This window comes from Delphinus delphis, chromosome 10 (genome assembly GCF_949987515.2).
Source record: "Delphinus delphis chromosome 10, mDelDel1.2, whole genome shotgun sequence".
Lineage (NCBI taxonomy): Eukaryota > Metazoa > Chordata > Mammalia > Artiodactyla > Delphinidae > Delphinus > Delphinus delphis.
Genome location: NC_082692.2, coordinates 78,845,804 through 78,869,255, shown reverse-complemented (window position 1 = coordinate 78,869,255; position 23,452 = coordinate 78,845,804). Strand labels below are relative to the sequence as shown.

General features: G+C 41.7%; 1 protein-coding gene across 3 annotated transcripts in view; it reads left to right on the top strand.

Annotated features, from left to right (window-relative positions):
* The window catches only part of ADAMTS9 (ADAM metallopeptidase with thrombospondin type 1 motif 9), a 167,099-nt gene that overhangs the window by 66,818 nt on the left and 76,829 nt on the right, over nucleotides 1-23,452 (top strand). For all 3 annotated transcript variants that reach the window (XM_060022844.1, XM_060022845.1, XM_060022843.1), the window contains exons 20-28: nucleotides 1,416-1,626; nucleotides 2,103-2,267; nucleotides 4,290-4,454; nucleotides 7,906-8,025; nucleotides 10,625-10,729; nucleotides 10,862-11,029; nucleotides 13,018-13,287; nucleotides 18,307-18,468; nucleotides 20,612-20,788. In XM_060022844.1, the coding sequence (XP_059878827.1) occupies nucleotides 1,416-1,626; nucleotides 2,103-2,267; nucleotides 4,290-4,454; nucleotides 7,906-8,025; nucleotides 10,625-10,729; nucleotides 10,862-11,029; nucleotides 13,018-13,287; nucleotides 18,307-18,468; nucleotides 20,612-20,788 (1,543 nt within the window). The remainder of the gene's footprint in view (nucleotides 1-1,415; nucleotides 1,627-2,102; nucleotides 2,268-4,289; nucleotides 4,455-7,905; nucleotides 8,026-10,624; nucleotides 10,730-10,861; nucleotides 11,030-13,017; nucleotides 13,288-18,306; nucleotides 18,469-20,611; nucleotides 20,789-23,452) is intronic.

Sequence of the window (23,452 nt, the reverse complement as noted above, 5' to 3'; positions counted from 1 at the left end):
TAAAAAAAGTGGGACCGGAAGGGATGGATAGGTGGAGCACAGAGGAGTTTTACGTCTGTGTGATACTGTAATGGTGGATATATATTCACTAAGCATGTGTCTAAACCCATAGAATATATAACATCAAGAGTGAACCCTAATGTAAACTATAGACTTTAGTTGATAATGATGTGACAACGTAGGTTCATCAGTTGTAACAGATGTCCCACTCTGGTGGGGAGTGCTGCCGATGGGGAGGCTCTGCATATGTGAGGGCAGGGGTATGTGGGAAATCTCTGTACCTTCCTCTCGGTTTTGTCGTGGACCTAAAACTGCTCTAAAAAAATTAGTCTTTAAAAAAAAAAATTGTGGGACTTCCCTGGTGGTCCAGTGGTTAAGAATCCAGCTTCTCATGCAGGGGACTTGGGTTCGATCCCTGGTCAGAGAACTAAGATCCCACATGCTGGGCTTCCCTGGTGGCGCACTGGTTGAGAGTCCGCCTGCCGTTGCAGGGGACACGGGTTCGTGCCCCGGTCTGGGAGGATCCCACATGCTGTGGAGCGGCTGGGCCCGTGAGCCATGGCCGCTGAGCGTGTGCGTCCGGAGCCTGTGCTCCGCGGCGGGAGAGGCCACAGCAGTGAGAGGCCCGCATACCGCAAAAAAAAAAAAAAAAAAAAAAAAAAGATCCCACATGCTGCTGGGCAACTAAGCCCATGTGCCGCAACTACTGAGCCCGCCCACTCTGAAGCCCACGTGCCACAATGAAAGATCCCGTGTGCCACAACAAAGATCCCACGTGCCACAACTAAGATGCTAAACAGCCAAAAAAAAAAAAATTGTAATTGAGTTATATAGACTGCGGTCTATGCCTTCAAGCAACTTATAGTCTTTATTCACAGATAATAATGTACACAGTTTAGCATACTTGAAATTCACAATTATAGTCCAAATTATCCATTCCTTTATTAATTCACAGGATGTTCACTGAGCATTTTCCAGCACAGGCCCACGTAAAGGAGGTTTCCTAGGGATTGTTTCCAACAGTGATTCCCTGTTAAAGCAGCCTCCTTGACAAATGAAAGACTGGGTCGCATGAACCTTTTAAATATAAAATTACTTTTTTTGCTCTGCTGAATTCCAATGTTTTTTTTTTTTTTTTTTGGTTACTTGAATTTCACATTGACTGTATCAGGGGAGAATCTTCACAAACACAGAACCACTGACTATCACTCTGTGACTTATGTGTACATTGGCAGCCATGAAAAATACATGGAAATGCTGGTTTTAAATTGGATTTCAGTAACTGACTGTGGCTTTGCGTTTCATGGTATTTGAGTTAAGGAAGAAAACAGAGCTCAACTCTTCCACCAGTCGAATCTCAATAAGACATATATATTTAATAGAAATGTTGGTTTCTCCCCGTTGTTTATGCATAGGTGGCATGTGGCTAGCAGGAGTGAATGTAGTGCCCAGTGTGGCTTGGGTTACCGCACATTAGACATCTACTGTGCCAGATACAGCAGGCTAGATGGGAAGACCGAGAAGGTTGATGACAGTTTTTGCAGCAGTCACCCCAAACCAAGCAACCGGGAAAAATGCTCAGGAGAATGTAACACTGGTGGCTGGCGCTATTCTGCTTGGACTGAAGTAAGTTGGTTCTCACTCAGAGAGTCTTCTTCTTGGAGTAAGTCTGATTAGCTGATGATGGCTCCTTGCAGAGCTGCATTGAGAAATCCCATTTAGAGTACCATGATTGATTTATAATGGCTGCCCCCATTAAAACTGCAGAAGAGTACCATGATTGATTTGTAATGTCTGATGTGAGCATGGCATGTGGAAAATTGGGAGTGGTGGGACAACTCAACAGAACACTTTTTTCATATCCCACAAACTATGTCCAGTTTTGTTTTCCTTTGCCAGTTTGCTAATATTGACCAGTATAAACCTGGTAAATAAATTGGTAACATGATCAACATGACTAAAATAACAACTAGAATTGACCAGGCTTTGTTGGTTGGTTGTTTCTTAAGGACTGGAAGAGACAAGCCAGCCTAGCCAGTATCTTGAGCATGCTTGATGAGAAACTCAGCAATAATTTTATTTCATTTGTTTTGTCCTTTCAGTGTTCTAAAAGCTGTGATGGTGGAAGCCAGAGGAGAAGGGCTATTTGTGTCAACACCCGTAATGACGTACTTGATGATAGCAAATGCACGCATCAAGAGAAAGTCACCATTCAGAAGTGCAACGAGTTCCCTTGTCCACAGTGGAAATCAGGAGACTGGTCAGAGGTGAGATGGAAAGGCTGTTATTTCCCCCAGCTCATCTCCGATACTCAATTCTGAGTCTCCCGCAGGTCAGTTCAAGGCTAGACCAGCTACACCTTTCTCCCACCTCCTCTTGAGGAAACAACTCCAGTCTCCCACCTGCCCCATGACTGTCTTCACTGGGCATGACTGGTCCACTGGCGACCTCAGAGTCACGGTGGGTTTATCTGGATTACCCACCGTAGTAGCTTCTGTTGGTGATTTTTTTCTCCTCTTTTTTTTTTTTTTTTTTTTTTGCGGTACACGGGCCTCTCACTGTTGTGGCCTCTCCCGTTGTGGAGCACAGGCTCTGGACACACAGGCTCAGCGGCCATGGCTCACGGGCCCAGCCGCTCTGCGGCATGTGGGATCTTCCCGCACCAGGGCACGAACCCGAGTCCCCTGCATCGGCAGGCGGATTCTCAACCACTAGCGCCACCAGGGAAGCCCTGTTAGTGATTTTTGAAGCTCCAGCTCCTCACCTTCCCTCCCCCTTGAGCCCTGGCTAAGTTGCTATAAAGGAAATCAGGGCTTTCTTTATTAATTATAAAGCTGCATTGGCTTCGATCTGAAGTCAAAAATAAGATTCCCTGATTTCTTACCTTTGAAATAAGAGAATTAGACCCCAGTGAGTGACCTATTTGATTACCCATCTAGTTGCTAGTGGAAAACTTGGGAAAAAGAGAAAGTAGCAGGCTGAGTATTCCAGATGTATGCTTTGCTTGTCCCTTACCCGATGAAGCATAAGGCTAACCCTCCATTGTGTAGCATAGGTGGCCCGAGGACAGCAACTTGCTTTTATAGACAGAGTCAGTATTTCCTGGTGAGCTTCTCACCGAGCAAGTGCCTCCCTCCACCTTTCTTCAGGGGAGCAAGTGGCAGGGGAACAGAAATTGCCTCATTTATGGGCCAAGTCAGGAATGTGGCAAAAGAGGTATTTCCCTGCTACAGCTTCTGCATCCATTCCCTTATCTCATCCGTGCAAGTGCAATATTAACTGTTTACTTTCAACATTAAATAAAATCTGAATCGTAAAAGAATACTATTAACGCCTCTGAAATGGCAGACAAGTAACAGTGCATGTGGTTAACAGTGTCTGACTCCTGGACAAATTAACAGCAAACCTAGTTCTTATGTTCTATGTTAACTACGTGGCCTTAGCTTCAATTCTAGTATTTAGTAAAAAAAAAAAAAGAAGAAAGAAGGTATTGGGTTTAAGTTCTACTTAGATAGCTAATACTAGGTTAAGTAACAGACCTTTGCAAAAATACTTAATGAAATGGAAGTGGGAGATATGAAAGTATATATTCAGTATGATCCAACATTCCATAGCTAAAAAGACTGGGAAGAAAACAGCAAAATTTTAATAATAATTATCCCTAGGTAGGTAGTGAGATTTGGGGATGATCATAGTTTTCTCTTTTATGTCTTTCTGTATTTCTCAAGTTTTCTACAATGAAAGTAGATAATAATGATGATGTTACTTATTTATTTAGATTATATTTAAGACTCATTGAATGAGCATGCGCTAAGTACTTCACTTGGATTTTTCTTATTTAGTTTTCACAATTCCTGGCAGTAGGCATTATTGTGTTCCCCATTGTACCGATGAGAAAATTGAAGTACAGGGAGATCACTTAGTATCCACAGCTGATTAAAAAACAGTATTAGGATTAAAAACTAGGTTAGTCTGACTCGTAAATTCCCCACCCTTAACTCTTATGCTACCAAACCATGAATGCTGTTTTTCAGGATTTCACAGCATGATGCTGTGTTAAGTTTATTCTGTGCTTGAAACTGTCCCAGAGCCTGGATAAATACAGAATGAATGAACGAATGAGTGAATGCGTGAAAAGCTTGAACCTTGATGTATTTACAAATTGCAACGACTGAGAGGAATTGCTGTGGGAAAAGAGAACACCTGGTCCTGTTAATCAATGACTAATCCCCGGGAACCACAGCACATTGTTCAGAAATGACCCTGACTGGCTGTACCTTTTATTACAGTGCTTGGTCACCTGCGGAAAAGGGCATAAGCACCGCCAGGTCTGGTGTCAGTTTGGCGAAGATCGATTAAACGATAGAATCTGTGACTCTGAGACCAAGCCAGCCTCCATGCAGACCTGTCAGCAGCCAGAATGTGCGTCCTGGCAGGCAGGTCCCTGGGGACAGGTATTTTGAATGATAAAGTTCTTAACTACATTCTTTCCTTCTTATCTGGAGCGGGCCTGCAGAGGGACGTTCCAGCGGCCGGGATTTAACCACCATGGCATGTGGCACGCACTGCACCTCCGTGGCGCCAAGTGATGGAAACTCTGCAACCATTTTGCCCCACTTCTGAGGGTTGCCGCTTGGCCTCCTGGAGCTGATTATTCCTTTTCCAGACCCACGTGCATGTCTTCGCCCTTGGGTTAAAACTGTAGCTTGAGCACACACGAATTTGAACAAATTCACAACAGATCTCGTGCCTGGCTGATGTTATCTACTAGCGTGCAGCTGTGGGTCTGTTACAGAATGTGATCCAGCGCCAGTGTCTTTGGCAGGAGGGTCTGGACTGGGATTTGGAAGGGATGTTTTGGCTGCCAGTGTCATGATTCCTACGTTCACCTCTCATAAATTATTCAGACTTTTCAAACAGAATTAATTAGATCAAAGGTTACAGGAATCATCTCTCTTTGAAAGAATCTTTTCCAAGCCCCCAGTGTAGGTTTCACAGTCATTTGAACTGTTCTTAAAGGAGAGAGTGAAAGTCTCCCTTGGGCTTGCATTTAAGAAGCCACTACTCTTGGAATTAAGTCTTTCCTAATATAGAAGCAAAAGCGTTCGGGTACTATTTAAGTAGCACTCCACGTTCCCAAGAGAAGCAAAGCAGCTGCTTGCTGTCACTTGTGTAATCTCTTTAAGAATGACTCTCCCTCCGCCCTGTCCAGCCACAGCCTCTTCCCTAGCTTACGTCTTCATTTCCAACATACGTGCAGTAAGTGAGAGCAGCGTTATTACTACACCCTTACAATTTCTACCGTTTACATTGGCACTCTTCCTCTCCATTACACAGCGTCCTTGGTCAGAATGGTTGATCATGTTTGATCACACTTATTAAAGAGGGGGAGTCCACTCATGCCCCAGATCTTGCCTCCTTTTTGTCCATATCTGCTAGCTCTTGTAAATAATAGCAGAAGGAGAGCACAGCTCAGGGCCACTGTTAAGATTTGAATATAACAGCTTTTAGAACTAAAAGGCCTATTTTTTTTATGTGTGTTTATACCAGGTCAGTCCTAGCCAGAAATTTGTCCCTCCTTTGACTGAACATGCAATTCAGGGCAACAGACTTTCTTAAAATATTGAAGAATAACGCATGTTCATAAGAGAAGTTTTGCAAAAAGTAATTTAGCAAAAAGAAGAAAACCACACTCCTAGCTCTACACTGCAGAGTTAATACATTTATGATTGTCTCCTTATGTTTTAAAAACTAAAAATAGGATTGTATTTCATCAATTTTTTGTTAATTGAAGTAAAACTCACGAAACAAAATTAACCATTTTAAAGTGAACAAATCAGTGGCATTTAGTACATTCAGAATGTTGTACAACCACCACCTCTATCTAGTTCCAAAACATTTTTGTCACCCCAAAATACTCATTAAGCAGTTACTCCCCATTTCCCCTTCACCCCTGCAGCCAACAATCTGCTTTCCACCTCCACGGATTTACTTATTCTAAGTATTTCGTACAAATGGGATCATACAATATGTGACTGTTTGTGTCTCCAGCTTCTTTCACATAGCATGGTGTTTTTAAGGTTCATCCATGTTGTAGCACACATATGTACCTCATTCCTTTTTGTGGCTGCATAATATTCCATGTATGGATATACCGTAATTTGTTCATCCATTTATCCCTGTACAGACATTTGGGTTGTTTGCACCTTTTGGCTATTGTGCATAGTACTTAATTCTTCTATAAATGTTTGGTAGAATTCACCAGTGAAGCCATCTGGTCCTGGACTTTTCTTTATTAAGAAGTCTTTGATTACTGAGTCAATATTTTTACTTCTTATAGGTCTGTTCAAACTTTCTGTTTCTTTTTAAGTCACGTTTTGTGATTTTTTTGTGTTTCTGGATAATTAGTATGTGTTTGGAAATTTGTGTGTTTCATCTAGATTGTCTAACATGTTGGCATATAATTGTTCACCGTACTTTCATTATCCTTTTTTATTGCTGTAGAGTCAGCAGCCGTGCCCTTGCTTTCACTTCTGATTTTAGTTGTTTGCGTCTTCTCTCGTTCTAGTCAGTCTAGGTAAAGATTTATAAATTTTGTTGGTCTTTTTATAGAGCCAACTTCTAGTTTTGTTGATTCTGTTGTTTTTCTATTCTAGTCTTTTTTTTTTTTTCCTTCTGCTAGTTTTGAGTTTAGTTTGTTCTTTTTCTAGTTCCTTAAGGGGTAAGGTTAGGTTATTGATTTGAGATCTTTTTTTTTAATAATATACGTGTTTACAGACAAATTTCCCTCTGAGCACTGCTTTTGCTGCATCTTTATATTTATTAAAGCGTAAATTTTATGTTTTATTTTTGATTACATTCATCTGAAAGTACTTTCTAATTTCCTTTGTGATTTCCTCTTTGATCCACTGGTTATTTAAGCCTCTGTTGTTTTATTTGCACATATGTGTGAATCTTTCAGTTTTCCTCCTGTTATTTCTTTCTACTTGTGGCCAGAGATGATACTTTGTGGGATTTCAGGGTTTTAAAATTTATTAAGACTTGTTTTGTGGCCTAATATATGGTCTGTACTGGAGAATGTTCCATGTGCATTTGAGAGGAACGTGTAATATGGCAGGGGGGCAATAAGCAAAACTATCTCAACACTTTCCTACTGAAATTTGTCAGTAAGCACTCACCTAGTTGCTTTAAGTGTTTGATTAGCTTCCAGAGTTAAAAAAAAAAAAAAAAGATTCTGCCATTTTTTGCCAGCTTAACCGTTGCTTCAGTGGAGGGATCAAGTCTTGGGGCTTCCTGAACTGCCATTTCCATGACATCACTCCCTCTACTTATTGTTTCTTAGATGCTTTTTAAGTCTAACAGTTAGGCTCAGTGGCTACATTTTCCTTATGATCTGTTTGCCATGGTGCATTTAATTGACTTTTGGTTCTTGCCTAGTTAAGTGGTTTCTAATATTTTGCCTTTTATAAATAATATTGCAAAGACCATTCTTATACAGAAATATTCATGTAACTCTGATAATTGCTTTAGGAAAATTTTCCAGAAGTCAAATAACTATATAAAGTACCTACTTTAGCCACAGCATTCTGCTAGGTAGAGTGTGAAAGATGTAAAAATGATTGAAATGTACTCCCCTCCTTCCAGGGGTTCACAGTCAAGGAACTGAACTCCTACAAACATAATTCCAATGGGAGGCAGAAATAATTCCATGTAATATCTTGATAATCGATTAGTATAATTTGTACAGAGTAGGATTACCTGCTTTTACATAATATCTTTGAGTGCCAGCCCTCTGGCCCACTATGATGGACATATTTTTTCTCTTGTAGAATGTTATAGGTAAAGTTAGGGAAAGAGAACATTGGCTAGATTGTATATCCTTTCTGTTTTATTTCTTTCCCCCAGTGCAGTGTCACTTGTGGACAGGGATACCAGCTAAGAGCAGTGAAATGCATCATTGGGACATACATGTCAGTGGTGGATGACAATGACTGCAATGCAGCAACTAGACCAACTGATACCCAGGTAAATTTCCTTTGCCAAAATCAGTTATTGGCTTTGGGCACTGATGCCAAAACTTCCCAGGAGCTCAGTCAAAACTGAAGTCCTTTCATAGTTAAGTATGTAGGTAGAGGAAACAGTAGACTAAATTGTTCTGGATTTACTTATTTGTTGCATTCTGGATCTAATATTTTGATGTACCAGTTTTGTTCTCTGCTTATTGGAATGGTATGTAGGCTTCATTCTGATTCTTATTGGGTGGCAGAGTTTGACTCTTTGGGCTGGTTTTCTTGAACTCAGATTTTTTTAATGATTTCAATGTAGGGTTTGGCAAATAGTATCATATGTTCAGGCTGCATGTGCTGGAGCTGGCTTGTTCTAGCTCACAAGCGATGGTTGGTAAATATTCAGAAATTTTGCAAGCTGGTTGTTAAATTCAGTCATTATTAAAAATTGAAAATAAAAACCTATAAATAAATAGATGATATTAAAAATTAAGTTGAGAAATACTCACTTTTCCCTTTCTAATTATTTTCCTGTAGTTCACTCTCATTTACATTACATTTGTACATATTTGCATGGTGGAAATACTGTGCAGTGGTGAGCACATCCCTTTTTAACTCTGTGTTCATTGATACCAAGTTGGTAGCTTGAAATTGGCCATGGTGAGAGTACTTACACCACAGAAATCAGTAGATGCTGTAATTCAGAGTTTAATTGATCGTTGTATTGATTGTTTAGACTCAAAAAAATGAGGGAACAAATGTTAATAATGCGACTAAACTTTTAAAAGTCTTGTGTCTGCAGCTGTTGTGTTGTAAACAGCATAAAAAATAAGGAAATATTTTTCTGGTACTTGAAAATTATTTGCTGGTTCAGCACAGAAATTGTTCATGTCATTGGGTGAGTGAGCGAAGTTCTGACATACATCTTCATTGTTTCTCTTTCACGATACTCTTAAATGTAAACAAAATATCAACTGACATTCATGTCAGAACTACACTTGTCCAGCAACGACAACCATCGCTCAGGCACAGATTCAAGAGTTCAGCAAAAACAACAAACGTGTTCTGTAAGAATCAATGGCTCTATGAAATTTAAATTAAAGAATTGTATATTTTATTGTTATTTGTAAATTTTATGCTACACATTCTCTATATCAGAAAAACTTATAATAAACAAGCATATATATACATGCACAGGTGCATGTAATATGTGTGTATGTATATATGTATATACACATACATATCTGTACACACGCATACGCACGCCTTGTTTCTCGAGAGAGCTAGTTGGTAATCATTCACCAGCACACTATTCCATGTAGACCTTGATTTTGGCATCATTTGTGTGAGGAGAATATGTAAAGAGAAGACTGGGGTTTGCAGATCAGCTTTGCTAATTGCAGAAGACAGGATTTGAACCCAGACTACACCCAGAAGTTATGCTCTGAGGCCCCATCTGGCCACTGTACTGCCTCGGCTCTGAGTGCCCTCAGTCTGCTACTTGGCAACATGTGTTGTTGATGGATGCAGAGTCTCAAGAAAGGAAATGAATATGGCAGTGTTGTTCATGCTGTCATTGCTGATCAGTTAACGAAACACCGCTTGTGACTTGTGTCATCTTTATTTTTTTTATTGAAATGTTCCAACCCACTGCATGATAAATGCCTGGGAAGTAGCTGTGACATCTAAACACGCAGAAAGTAAGGTCTTAGCGACTCCCTTAGAGATTCACAACATACGTTTCTAAGTTATTCAGTAATATCCATGGACTGACTATAGGGCAGCTCTTGCAGCTGCAGTATGTGAATAAATTTTTCACTGTGCGACAAGTTCCCTGTGCCATTCTTTGGACCCAGGCAGAGGAATAGGCAAGGTCTGAACCAAATAACAGAATTTCCTGTTCAGTTGGTAAACTTCCTAAAGTCACTTCAGCACTGAGCCTCCAGCACTTTGCACTGTGCCTGGGCATCCTAGGCATTTAATGGGTATATATTTAATCCAAGAACATTTGATAACCACTGAGGCTGGGAATGATTGTGAACAGGTGTGTACTTCCGATTTCCCATTTGGAAATCTGGGAATATTACCTACGCATGGATAACCTCCGTCCATCATAGGAATTGCCTCTGAGTGATTGAGGGGTGTGATATAAATTCTAGGCTTTGTGATATTGAATACACCTCTTGTATCTAGAGTTGACCTTCTTCGGGGCCTCAGGAACTATCTGCGGGTACACTCAGAAAGCAAGTTCATGGTTAGCAAAATCTGATTAAGAAGTGAATTGAAATGTAGAAGCAGAAATTGGCCTGCAGAATGTTTCAAAACATTAACAGTTAATCATGTTAAAAGGGTATGCTGCTCTTTGCTAAATTGTGTGTCATTTTACAATATCTTCTTCACACAAACAGGTAAATAAATGTGGTTTTGTATTAAGGCACCTACAAAGGGACTCAGATTATATCCCATTTCACAGCTGAATTTGTAGTTGGGGCTGAGAGGTGTCACGTGACTTGCCCCACATCACCCAGAAGTCTGAGATCTTAGAATTCTTTGTCCTTATATTTGTATACGCCATGACTGAAAGGTAACTTTGGCTTTTTCTTCCCGTCCGCGTCTAGGACTGTGAATTACCATCTTGTCACCCTCCCCCCGCTGCCCCGGAAGCAAGGAGAAGCACACACAGTGCTCCAAGGACCCAGTGGCGATTTGGGTCTTGGACGCCAGTAAGAACGGAAGAAGTAGAGAGGGTGGGAGGGAAGGCAGACGTTCTCTGACACGACTTGAGAAAGTAGGTTTCTATCCAGTGAGTGACTGTTTCAGATAACATTTCTGCATTGTTTTATTCCAACACCCAGTGCTCAGCCACTTGTGGAAAAGGTACCCGGATGAGATATGTCAGCTGTCGGGACGAGGATGGCTCTGTGGCTGACGAGAGTGCCTGTGCAACCCTCCCTAGACCAGTGGCAAAGGAGGAATGTTCTGTGACCCCCTGTGGGCGGTGGAAAGCTCTGGACTGGAACCCGGTAAGCAAGTGAATTCTTTGGAATTGGGAGAGGACTGGGGGAGCTGTAAGGAGGATGACTAGTCGTGGGTCCCCAAGGTCAGCGGGCACTGTTTTAGAATTGGACTTGGTTGTGAGATATTCTTCTCCGCGTATGTGCAGCTGGTATGAATCTTAGCCAGATGTGCAAGAAATGCACATTTTTTAAAAATGTGTAAATCAACTTACAACCCCTTAAGCCCACATCCTGTTGGGCTGGTTGGAAAATGCAGTCTTAACTGAGCCAAGTCACATTAGAATGTAGTAGGCTTGTGGAGTACCAGAAGTAGCAGGGAGAAGTCGGGGGAGTAAGGGCAGGGCCTCAACTTGCATCTGGGTGCCTCCTGCATCCCGTGGTCCCTTCAAGTCCTGTGCCTCTGGCTTCCCTGCCGAGAGAGAGAAGTAGGAACCCTCAGGCGATGCTGGGGACCCAGCCTCCTGTGCACACAAGGAACCACCTGTGGACTTTTATAAAAGTAGAAAAAAAAAAAAAAAAGTAGAAAAACCTTTGTGTTCAGGTAACTCCTGCTTTCTGCCTTGCAAAAGCTCCCAAGTCCAGGAAATACAGAGCTTAGGACAGGTGAAGAGAATGGAGATGAATATCTCAATAAATACCATAATACATATATGAAATGTGAGAGCTGGATTCAGAGAGAGCTGTGTAAAAATCCAGACATTGACATTAACTGGCTGCATGACCTTGAGCAGTCTGGTGTTAGTCCTTGAACCTCAGTTTCTTCTGCTCTTAAAATAGGCCAAAAAGAATATCTACCTTATAAGGCTGTTGTAAGGATTATTTGAGATTCTATCTGTTAAACGCTTAGAACAAAGAAGGTGCTCAGTAAATGGTAGATAATCTCACTCTCACGCCCTGAGCTTCCAAACGTACACAGGTACATCTATCAGATCCATCTGTCTACTCACCAGGTATTTAGAAAGAGCAGTGACTGACAAATAAGAAAGTCCTTGCCTTTATGAAGATCATTCCAATGGCAATTCCAGTCAATGAGCAAATAAAGGTATAAATATACGATATAGCACCAGATACTGATACATACCAGAAAAAAGGTCAAACACAGTAATGGCAGAGAGAAAGGGGTGATGTGCTTTTAGACAAGGTGGTCAGAAAAGGCCTCACATTGCATTGAGCAGGGCTTGCATGGAGTGAAGCAGTGAACCACATGGATATCCGTGTTGTACAGCAGAAAGTAGAGCAGCTGCAAAGACCCTCAGATGGGGGTGTTCTTGGCCTGCTCAGAAAGCATCCATAAGGCCCGTGGGGCTGGAGTGCAGTGTGGAGAGTGATAAGAGATGTGTCAAAAAGGTAGCCAGGGCTTCCCTGGTGGCGCAGTGGTTGAGAGTCCGCCTGCCGATGCAGGGGACGCGGGTTCGTGCCCCAGTCCGGGAAGATCCCACATGCCGCAGAGCGGCTGAGTCCATGAGCCATGGCCGCTGAGCCTGCGCATCTGGAGCCTGTGCTCCGCAACGGGAGAGGCCACAACAGTGAGAGGCCCGCGTACTGCAAAAAAAAAAAAAAAAAAAAAAAAAGTAGCCAGTGGCCACATCATGAAGGGCCTACTAGGTCAAGGTAAGGACTGTGGACATTATTCACAGTGAATTGGGAAGTCACTAGGTGAATGACATGATCTGACTATAGTTTGCAAGGGTCATGGTTTATGATATGTGGATAACAGGCTTGGGTTGGGAGGAAGGTGTCAAGATTACAAACAAGAGCCCAGCTGAAAGGCCACTGCAGTAGTCCTGGCAAGGGAAGGCAGTGGCCTGGACTAGGGAGGTGATGGCAGAGGTGGTGGGAAGTGGCTGATGGGGATGTATTTGGCATACTGGGCCGACAGGGCTTCTCCATGAAAATGACCATGAGGTGGGAAGAAAAGAGACGGGGAGATGCCAGGGTTCTGGGCCTGAGTGACTGGCTGAACCACCCTTTCTCTTTCTGAACGTCCAATGTAGTGCTCCGTGACGTGTGGGCAAGGGAGGACCACCCGGCAAGTGGTCTGTGTCAACTACAGTGACCACGTGATCGATCAAATCGAGTGTGACCCGGATTATATCCCAGAAACCGACCAGGACTGTGCCATGTCACCATGCCCTCAGCGGACCCCAGACAGTGGCCTCGCTCAGCACCCTTTCCAAAATGAGGGTTATCGCCCCAGGAGCGTCAGCCCTAGCCGCACCCACGTGCTCGGAGGAAACCAGTGGAGGACTGGCCCCTGGGGAGCAGTGAGTATTCCCTGAAGCCTTTGCGAATTTGCTTTCTTCTCTTTCATTTGATGTAGTGCTTGGAGGGAAACAAACTAGAAACACCTCTGGAGCATATTAATGTCAGAAGGGATTGACACTGTGCATTTTCATTGGTTGAGGTTAATTGCAGTCCCAGAAGAGGTGTCACTTGAGACAGTCTGCCCGCACCTCTAAGCTACCTTAACTGGGTGGAGGGGAGGGGGTGTCACTGCTGGATGATTTGATCAGACAGCTTCCTGGAAGGTAATGTGAAGATGCGATGATTGATCCTGGAGATGGCAGGCAGCTGTTACCTGAAGGAAAATTAAAAGGGCAGAAGAACTTTTCTGAAAGGGAGTTTTTAATGAAAGTCATTTTCCTTCTTGCTGTCTTCCAGATGAGTGTAGTCTTGAAGTGTCACACTTGCTATGCCATTTGTAGTAGTAGGTCATTGTCTTGGATTAGGAGAGAAGGAGTGGGCCGGGTAAAATCTGTGCTTAGAGGGAAAATTCCATACCTGAATGGTTATCAGCACAGGCTTTAAGGAAAGATGCCTCTGTCGGATCCAAGGACTTGTACTTTCAGATTTTGGTGTCTTTGGCAGGTCCCCTCTCCTCTTTGAGCCTGTTTCCTCATCTGTAAAACAAAGTTAACAGTAACTCCAACTTTCTTGGCTTGTCGTAAGAATTAAATACAACGATGCAAATAAAGTGTTTTTCACTCTGCCCACCATCGTGACAATTTAATAAATGTCGACGATTATTTTTATTGTTACCGTTATCTTTGTCCTTCAAATTAGGAAGACCTTGACAAATAATATTTAGCTAGCATTCAAAGGAAAAATATGCTCTCGAAAGTTTCAGAATTTTTATTGAATAATTTTCCAAAAAATAATTTTATTGTGGAATACTGGACATGTCTAAAGGAACTTCAGGAGGGGTAAGGTAGCAAGAGACCCTGGGGAGGTATGGGGAGTTTGGTGTTTATTAATCACTCACGAAGTCTTTTTAATTGTTTACTATTCATTTCCTTCTAGTACTGCTAATTGTGTTTAATTATTTCTGGACTAAAAAGCATTAGAAGGAACCTGTCGGTTTCCCACCATGGTTATGTTTCAATAAATTAGGTTTACTTTCCTGTGAATGCAGATAGCCACTGAGTGTTTTCACACACTGCACCTGTTGGTTGTAAGCAGAACATCTGCCTGGGACCTTCACCACCTCATTCTCCTCCCTTACTTCCCACTTTGAGGCTTCCTTTGCCTGGGTTAGAAGAAATTTGGGTTCTGAGAAATTAAAGGGTGATCAAGAGAGGTCATCACTGAGTGTCCCATGATTTTTCCAGTGGAAAAAATTCACAACTCAAACATGTCTCTTCTAATGATAACACTAGAACTTAAAAAAAAAAAAAAAGGGCACTGAAAGCTATTCTTGTTTAGGACTACATTTGTGGATAATGCATTCCTTTAAGATTGAATGATTCTGCCCTTGGGCAGAGTTCCCAATTAGGGAGGATTAGGTAACCTTTTTGCAGCAGTGGGCAATACCATTCTTCTCATTGTGCCTGTTTTTTGTTTGGGGATTTTTTTTTTTTTCTAAGTTAAGTGAGGCTGAAGGTGGACAATGTGATTTTTCAGCTGTAGGCTGACGTGCCTGACTTACTTCCAGGAGAGTGTGGCATGTGTATACATCTCTGTGTGGTTCGGGATGCATGGTTCTTCCTGCCTGCCAGAGCAGGAAAGGCAGCAAAGCATCACGAACACTGGAGAAGGGGAATCTAACGTTTCCAGTAGTTTCTGGAATCAGAACCTCATTTTACAGTATGTTTTTGCGTAAACCTGAACCTTCTGTAAGTTTTTTGGTGTGTTACCAACTAGGGGTCTCTGGTTGCAAGCAAAAGAAAAGGAATTGATTCCTTCAAGGGAAAGCAAAACAAACAATACTGTTCATTTAGCCCCAGTAGAGACTGGGACCAGAACATCTTCAGGGATCTAGCTAGGGGTTGGCAAATTTTTTCTGCAAAGGGCCAAGTAATAAATATTTTCAGCTATGTGGACCATGCAGTCTCTGTTGCAGCTAACCAGCTCTGCTGTCTTAGCACAAAAGCGGGCATAGACAATATGTAAACACATGGAAATGGCTGTGTTTCCATAACACTTTAGTTATAAAAACAGCTTGCAGGCCAGATTTGGCCCCCAGGCCAAATGCCAATCTCTGATCTCTAGATGCAACAGTATCTACAGTATAATTTCCTTTTTTTTTTTTTTTTTTTTTGCGGTACGCGGGCCTCTCACTGTCGCGGCCACAGGCTCCGGACGCGCAGGCTCAGAGGCCATGGCTCACGGGCCCAGCCGCTCCGCGGCATGTGGGATCTTCCCGGACCGGGGCACGAACCCGTGTCCCCTGCATCAGCAGGCGGACTCTCAACCACTGCACCACCAGGGAAGCCCCAGTATAATACATTTCTTTAAGGAGTTTCTGTCTTAATGAACCCTTTTCAACTCTGAACCACCCTTGAGTTGCTCTGCTCATGATTCAAATTCCCAGGAAAGGCTGATTGGCAGCCCGTTCCTCTTACTCCTTGATCAGGGAAATGTAGAGCATCTTAAAACACAGTGCCACTAAGATGACATCCATTGGCGGAGAAATGATTCCTTAAAGGAAAATTGGGCTGCCAGGTGTTAAGGGGAAGTATAGTAGGCAGATAAAAATACCAGATGTCCATCATCTCTTGCTTCCCTAGTGGCCATTCTCTCTTGTTCAGTGTGGATGATAGGTACAGGGTTTACCTGGGAAAATATGTCATCTAAAGAGGACAGGAAAATTGTTAACAAAATAAGTCCAGAGTGAAATTCTGCAACATGAGAATGGAACTAAGAATCCCTGTTAATCAAAAAATGGCAAAATTGGACCTGGAGAAAGATGATGTACAATACTTCACCTGTGTATAGGAGTATAAAGACCCAGGCCGATGCTGGGTTCAGAACTGTGCAAGCACAAGTTCTAGACTATATGGCGCAATTGCTTGGCCCCCAGCTGAGCGCTCTATCTGTTTGGTCAGATTCTCAATAGGAAGCATCTGACTGGTCACTGGGCAGCCAGTAGATTAGTTGACCTTGGATTTGTTGTCCTTCCTTGCTCCACTCAGCCATATTGAAGGGAGGGTAGCATGTGGTTTATGGAACTTTGCTTCTAGAAACTCTAATTGGATCAGGCAGTAGATCCTGTGACTAGCACTATAGGATCTAATAGGGATACAAGTATGACATTGATCCCCTCTGAAGGAGCTTACCATTTTATTGGGACAATAACACAGGTGACATAATAAACAATACAAGATTTTATTATCAAAGGAAAAATTCAAGGGCCAAAATATATATATTCCAAATCTGTTAACAATATGGAAGGTCCTTCCTAATGTTTTAAATTCTGGTCCCCAAACAAAGCTGATTAAAATAATAGTTCTCTGTGTTTCTCACATAATAAGCTGTTTAAAAGTAGAAAACAAATATTTTTAAGTTTCAAGTGAGTATATCAGAACCCTCAGAGAATAGAGGTAGGATTTTTGTAAATCAAACATTACCGGGCTTCTCTGGTGGCGCAGTGGTTGAGAGTCCGCCTGCCTATGCAGGGGACACGGGTTCGTGCCCCGGTCCGGGAACATCCCACATGCCGCGGAGCGGCTGGGCCCGTGAGCTGTGGCCGCTGAGCCTGCGCGTCCGGAGCCTGTGCTCCGCAACGGGAGAGGCCACAACAGTGAGAGGCCTGCGTACCGCAAAAAAAAAAAAAAAAAAAACACCTAAATATTTGCTCAGACAGAATTCATAAATCTATTTTCCTGCTCTACATTTAAAAATTAAACTCAGTATTTTTGAAAATCATTTATAATTTGTCCAGCATAGGCAGGGAAATTGAACTGAAGTCCAGTACAATAAGCAAAAAATAAACATTTTCACATCTTTATATGGAAGAAGCCAACCAGCAAGGAGCAGTATTTATGGGTATTTTGAAATAACACTGGTTTGAGCTGGGGTTTGATAGCACAAATCAGCCATTGGAACCCGGAACTCAAAACAATGTTGCAGATGCAGTGGGAGACTTGATAATTCCTGAGAATTGGATTGCTTGGAGGAATAGATGGTTGTTTTACAAGCAAACAGATTGTACAAGTTAAGGGTCAGAGTGAAGGAGACTAGCAAACACATCGGGTTTCAAAAGATAAGGAAATTATGGAAAGAAAAAAACACTCAAGATGTAGATAAGTAAGAGAGCTATGAGAAGCTTGTGTGGGAAATTAGCTGAAGGGTGAACATAATTCTATGACAACCGTGAAAGGGAGTAAGCAGTAGGCTCGTGCACCTGAAGAGAGGTCTGTCAATATGGAATTCAGGTTCACTGGGGAATAAAAATAAAGAAGGAAAACAAATCTTGCTACCATTAGCCTCTGAAGTAGAGGCTTTTGCCAAGGGAGAGACAGAAACATTACCTGCAAGGAAATGATATGTAAGTGACATTCCGTGATGCTTTCCTTGAGTAATTGAAGGAGTTAGTACAGAAGCTTAATTTCAACAACTGGCAATTCCTGAATCATGTGATTTGACCCCAGTGTTGAAAGGGAAGTTAAATGTTGTTTCTAAATAAGCGCTTGCAGTTTTGCAAAGAAGAGAATTTCCCAGTAGACTGTGGTGTCAGTCAGCACGTCTGTACCTCTCAAAGATGCAAAGGACAGCTTTGGAAATCCCAAGACATGATCACTTATTAGGCATTGATGAAACACCTGCTGAGACCTAACCTGCTCAAGGGGGAAGCCGTTTTTCTGCCCTCCAGGTGTTGCTAAGACGTGAACTTTAAACAGCCCCACGGAAGGGAGGTTCTCAGGATTGCTTTCTGTCCATTGTGGATGACTTGAGAATGGTTTCTGCCACATTTGTCTCTGACCCTTCAACCAGCTGCTTTTTGTGTCCCTGAGATGGAGATCGAGGTAGGGATTAACCTGTTGACTGATGTCTGCTGTGTTCAGTGTTCCAGTACCTGTGCTGGTGGGTCCCAGCGGCGTGTTGTTGTGTGTCAGGATGAAAATGGATACACCGCCAACGACTGCGTGGAAAGAATCAAACCCGATGAGCAGAGATCCTGCGAATCTGGCCCTTGCCCTCAGTGGGCTTATGGCAGCTGGGGAGAGGTGAGAGCAAACTCCACTTATACATCCTTTGGGAAAAAACAAACACCAAACAGCGTTATTGTTCATAGTTTATTTGAAGAAAAGAACTAGCTCTAGTTAAAGCTTCTTGATTTCAGGTTAACTAGGAGAACAGTCTTAATTCTGGACCATTTTAAAAGTGCATTTATTACCAAGTAGAGACAGCTTGACTACATAGGAGAGAAAAGTTAGGAAAGAATGCAGATTAATGCTACTTTAAATTGTTAACCTCTGCTGATTAAAACATGGGTGCTTTTAAAGTGATTGAAAATGTGTGTTAAATCAGTGATTGGAAACTTTGCCATCTTCTTCATAGTCTTGGGGTGTTTGTGATGCACCCTTGTTCCCATGGCATCGTGTCTCCTAATATTTCAAATCCCTGATGAACCAGAATGAATAGGAGCTGTTATTCCTATCAAAGGTGATGCATTTTAATTGTAGAAATGAATAATTAGCTGTGTAGTCTCAAATAATAAAATTCTTCAGCTGTTACCTTTTAAGAATTGCCTGCTATGACCGATGAAAGGCAATAGAATATTTGGAGCAGACAAAACTGGGTCCCATTCCCAGGCCTGGCTCTTACAAGCTTTGTGGCTTTAACAGATAATACAACTTTGCCAAATGTCTGTATTCTCGTCTGTAAATGGGAATAATAATGGCACTCACTTGACAGTGTTCACATCTATTATATGAGATAGTGCGTGTCAAAAGCCTAGCCCATAGCCTTCAATCACAGTTAACTGCTTTTATAATAATGATAATCAGTATTATTACTCCCAATAATACTGCTTATCATTAGCATTACTATTATTATCGAATGGGGTTTTGAGCCACTATCATGTGTAGGACTTAGATGCTTATTGTTTTGTATTTAATTAACAAAGAATATATCTCTCTACTCTTGAATCCACAGGGAGAACCCATATTTAGAGTTTGTTGAGTTGTTCTGTCTTGACTGTAAAATTTATAAAATAACACACGAGGATTAACATCGTGGAGACTCCCCCCACCCCGCCAAGAGGGGAACAAAGACACATGAGATGGACGGGCATGTTTGTCCACACCCCTGGCTAAACGAAATCACGTGTCCACATCTCATGCTTTCATCCACGTAACCTAGTAGTCATAGGCACTCATAACGGAGAGTTTGTTAACTTTCGGTGATAATACGTCATTCTGGAGGGCTTTGCTGAAAGGCCGGAAGGGGAAGTCAGGTTTGGAGACGTGTGTATTGTGGGTTTCCCAAAACTCCTCGTAAAGTTCTGTCCCGTGGGGCCTGTGCTTAAGCTTCTGTAATTGGATAGAAGCCAGGAGAGTACACGCATTTGCTGGGATGCTGGCTGTCAGCACGGACCAGATCATTCCAAATTCTGTGGGAGATCTGGCCTTGACACAGCAGGGGAACAGTCAGTGTTCCTGGATGTGAGCACAGCGGTACTGTCCAAGAAATACAACTTGTTCCTGCCTCAGAAGTGTGGGTCTAGCCAACAGTCAGAACCTTATCCAATGTTCCCACCACACTGTTTACTCATCCTAGGGGAAAGCCATCATTATCCTCAGATTCAGAGATAACATAAAATATTTGAACGTCAGAAAGGTCTATGGAGACTAGAGTCACAGAATAGACAAAGGTTGGTGACAACTTCTTAGAGGTTGCCCGAAAATAAAACCAGCTAAGTCATTATTTCCTTTATTTGGTCCTGAGTAGTTTTTAGATTTTTGTTTCTTTGATTTTGGGTTTTGAATACCTCAAAAAAAGGCTGTAGTCTTATCCTAGACACCTGCTGTTGAATTGACTTTGATCAAGTGAAACTCTCTTAAGCTCAGTTGCCCCATATATAAAATGCGGCAAATAATTACACTCTCCTCTTGATGAGATAATATATATAAAAGCACTTAGTGCAGATGAAGAGCTAATGCTCAATAAACAATACCTACCATGAAAGTAGAGGGCTCCGGTCTGCTGCGTATATTACTTTTGGTAACTCAGCTTCATTCTGCCTACAGACTTACCTTGCCTGATGCTGTAATAGAGTCTGGCTAAGACGTTTCTCTTACAGGAGAAGAAAATTTGCCACTGGCTCTTCAGGCAAAATAACTGCAGCCTTCCTTTTTCTTCTTCCAGTGTACTAAGCTGTGCGGTGGAGGCTTGCGGACAAGACTGGTGGTCTGTCAGCGGCCCAGCGGGGAACGGTTTCTAGATCTGAGCTGTGAAATTCTTGACAAGCCGCCAGATCGAGAGCAATGTAACACACATGCTTGTCCTCAAGACGCTGCATGGAGTACTGGCCCTTGGAGTTCGGTACGGCCCTAACTATTCATGTTTGTTAAGCAAAATATGTAACTAACATGCCCAATTCCAGGGTGTTCTGGGTCACTCCTTTGGGACAGATAATTATCCTCCTCACAAGGGCATCCCTGAAACTGTGCTATATACAGTCTGCTATTTTCTTCATATTGACATACAACAGAATTAATTAATTTTTTTTATGAGATTGCCAAAGTGACTTTACAGGTGACTTGTACCTCAAACAGGCCTTTGCCAATGCCCAGAAGTAGCATCCTTTCCTATAACTAGACTATATATATTTGTGTGTGTGTGTGTGTGTGTGTTTTAAGAAACTAAATAACTCCGTGCCGTTATTAAGCTCCAAAGTGATTTAACCAGACAACTCAAAAGCAGATATTCTTTCCTTTACTAAGCTGGTACTTTTGACTTTGGTGGGAAGATACCTGCTTATTGAGGCCAAAGCAATTTTTGATTCAGAGACTCTACCTTGCCTCTCTGTGACTCGGGTACAGCTCTCAACACAATCACCAAAAAGCTTGTGCCCACAAAATTGACTGAAACCATTTGGAAAATTCAAAAGACCAAAAGTGGACTCAGTGACCTGATGCCATTCAAGGCATCTGAAATGTTCTCTCTTCTATCAAGACAGAAAGCCTGTTTGAGACCATTTTTTTCTTTGGTCCTAGGCTTCCTTTGTGATCTACTTTTAAATGACATTGTGAGACAGATTCGCCATTGTAAATACTATGCAAACTTCTGGGGCAGCTCTTGGCAAACAGAAGGATAGGCTATGTCGAAACGAGACTGTGGCTAAATTGTGCCATAGGTTATGGAGTCATTAGGGCTGTTTCATGTAAATAGAGTAAACATTCCTGTGAATACATTCATTGCACTGAAGCTGAATTAATATTATATTAAGTCATATCCAAAAGCCTTTTTTATTCCATAGGGTTCTGAGGAAAAGTCTTAACCATTCCTAAGACCAACTAAAGAGCAGATGAACTGACCTGACATGGCTAATACCTGTTGACACTTCTAAGAGTCAAGGGTTTCAGTGTCGGAGATTGTGTCTGCAGGTAGAACTCTAGCTGTATAACTACTGTACTTTGTATTAAGTAGAAATCTAGAAGAATTTAGAGCGTTATCTCAACTGGTACTATTCAGCTGGGCTCTAAGGATTTTGTTCAAGGGCATTTCAGATGTATTGTTCACCCAGAGTATTTTGTCGGTAATACTGGCACTCTCCCAAAATGAACATTTTGAAAAAGATCAGAAATAACCTTAAAATGTCAAGAACATCTTCTGACATTCCAGCTTCCCTAAGTCACCTATTACATATTATTTTTCATGAAATTTTCCCTCTTGAGCCCATTATATTTTCACCCCTTTTCACTCAGCCAACACTAATACCACACTGGAGTATATTTCAAAAACTCTAGTAGCTCTCTAAAAAGTTGTGTTTCTTTAATATTGACCAAAAAACATCTCCTAACCCTCAGAGGGTATGTGTGTGTGTATCTATAATATAATAATATAATATTATATACTATATATTGTATATAATATATATACAATATATAGTATATAGTATATATGCATTAATTTCCACAGCATTCTCTTTCTTGAACACTTTCTAAACACAGCTTAATTCCTTTTTACACCGGATCCCCACTCTCTCCCACAGATATTTTAAGAGCTTAAGTGCTTAAATTTTAAAATACGATCTGCTCATTAACTGAAGGCTTTAAGTTTTTCTTATTGTAGTTGTTGTTCTTGGGCCTGCACATAGTTTTCTGAAACACACAGAGAAGAAGAGAGAGAGAGCTTCTAAATGCTCTGTAATGCACAGGAGCAAATACACAGATTTTGAAAATATTTTTGCTGCCTATGCGATTTTAATGCTTCCTTTGTAAAGTGATCATTATTCAAATATATATTCAAATGCCTCTGCAGCCTGGGAGCAAGGCCACTTCTACAAGGCTTTTTATTGTGATTTTTACAACAACTAAATCAAAAGCGTTTTATTTAAATGATTCATTTGTAATATATTACTTAAATTATGTGTGTGAGGGCAGCCTTTTAGATTCTTAATGTAGGATTTGGATTTTACTTTTATGTTGACTTCTATTGATGCTTTGGTACAATTTCTTAGTAATTCTACATTGAAGCATACCTCAGTGAATTGTGTTAACAGCCATAAAGCCACTTCTATGGTGCTTCATCATTGTAACTGAGAGTGACATTAACAACAACAAAAACTGTATTCAAGGTGCTAACATGTTGCTTTCAAGAGAAAGTGAACTCGATTTATTAGAGGCCAAGGGTAGCCTTTAGTCCCCCTCCGGCCTTGTTGCTTTCTTTCCCCAAGTACTCCCAAGCTGGAGATAGTGTCGAGAAGCAGCTATTGCTGTGTGAGTCTTTTCCAAGGTCAAAACGAAGATAGGCTAGTTCAACAGTTGTTACCAAGGAGCAGTATTTAGGAGAGAAACTGCAAATGGCTGCTAGCGTGGTGTCCAGGCTCTCTAACATGAAGCTTTTGTGAATGTAGGCTTCAGGTACTCATTTTAAGACCCTTAATTCTGGCTCAAGTCACTAGAGATTTAGAATCGTGATTGTGGAAAACACCTTCCCCAGATTTCGTCTTTTCTGTCCTCTCTTGAACGTGTCCTTGCACTC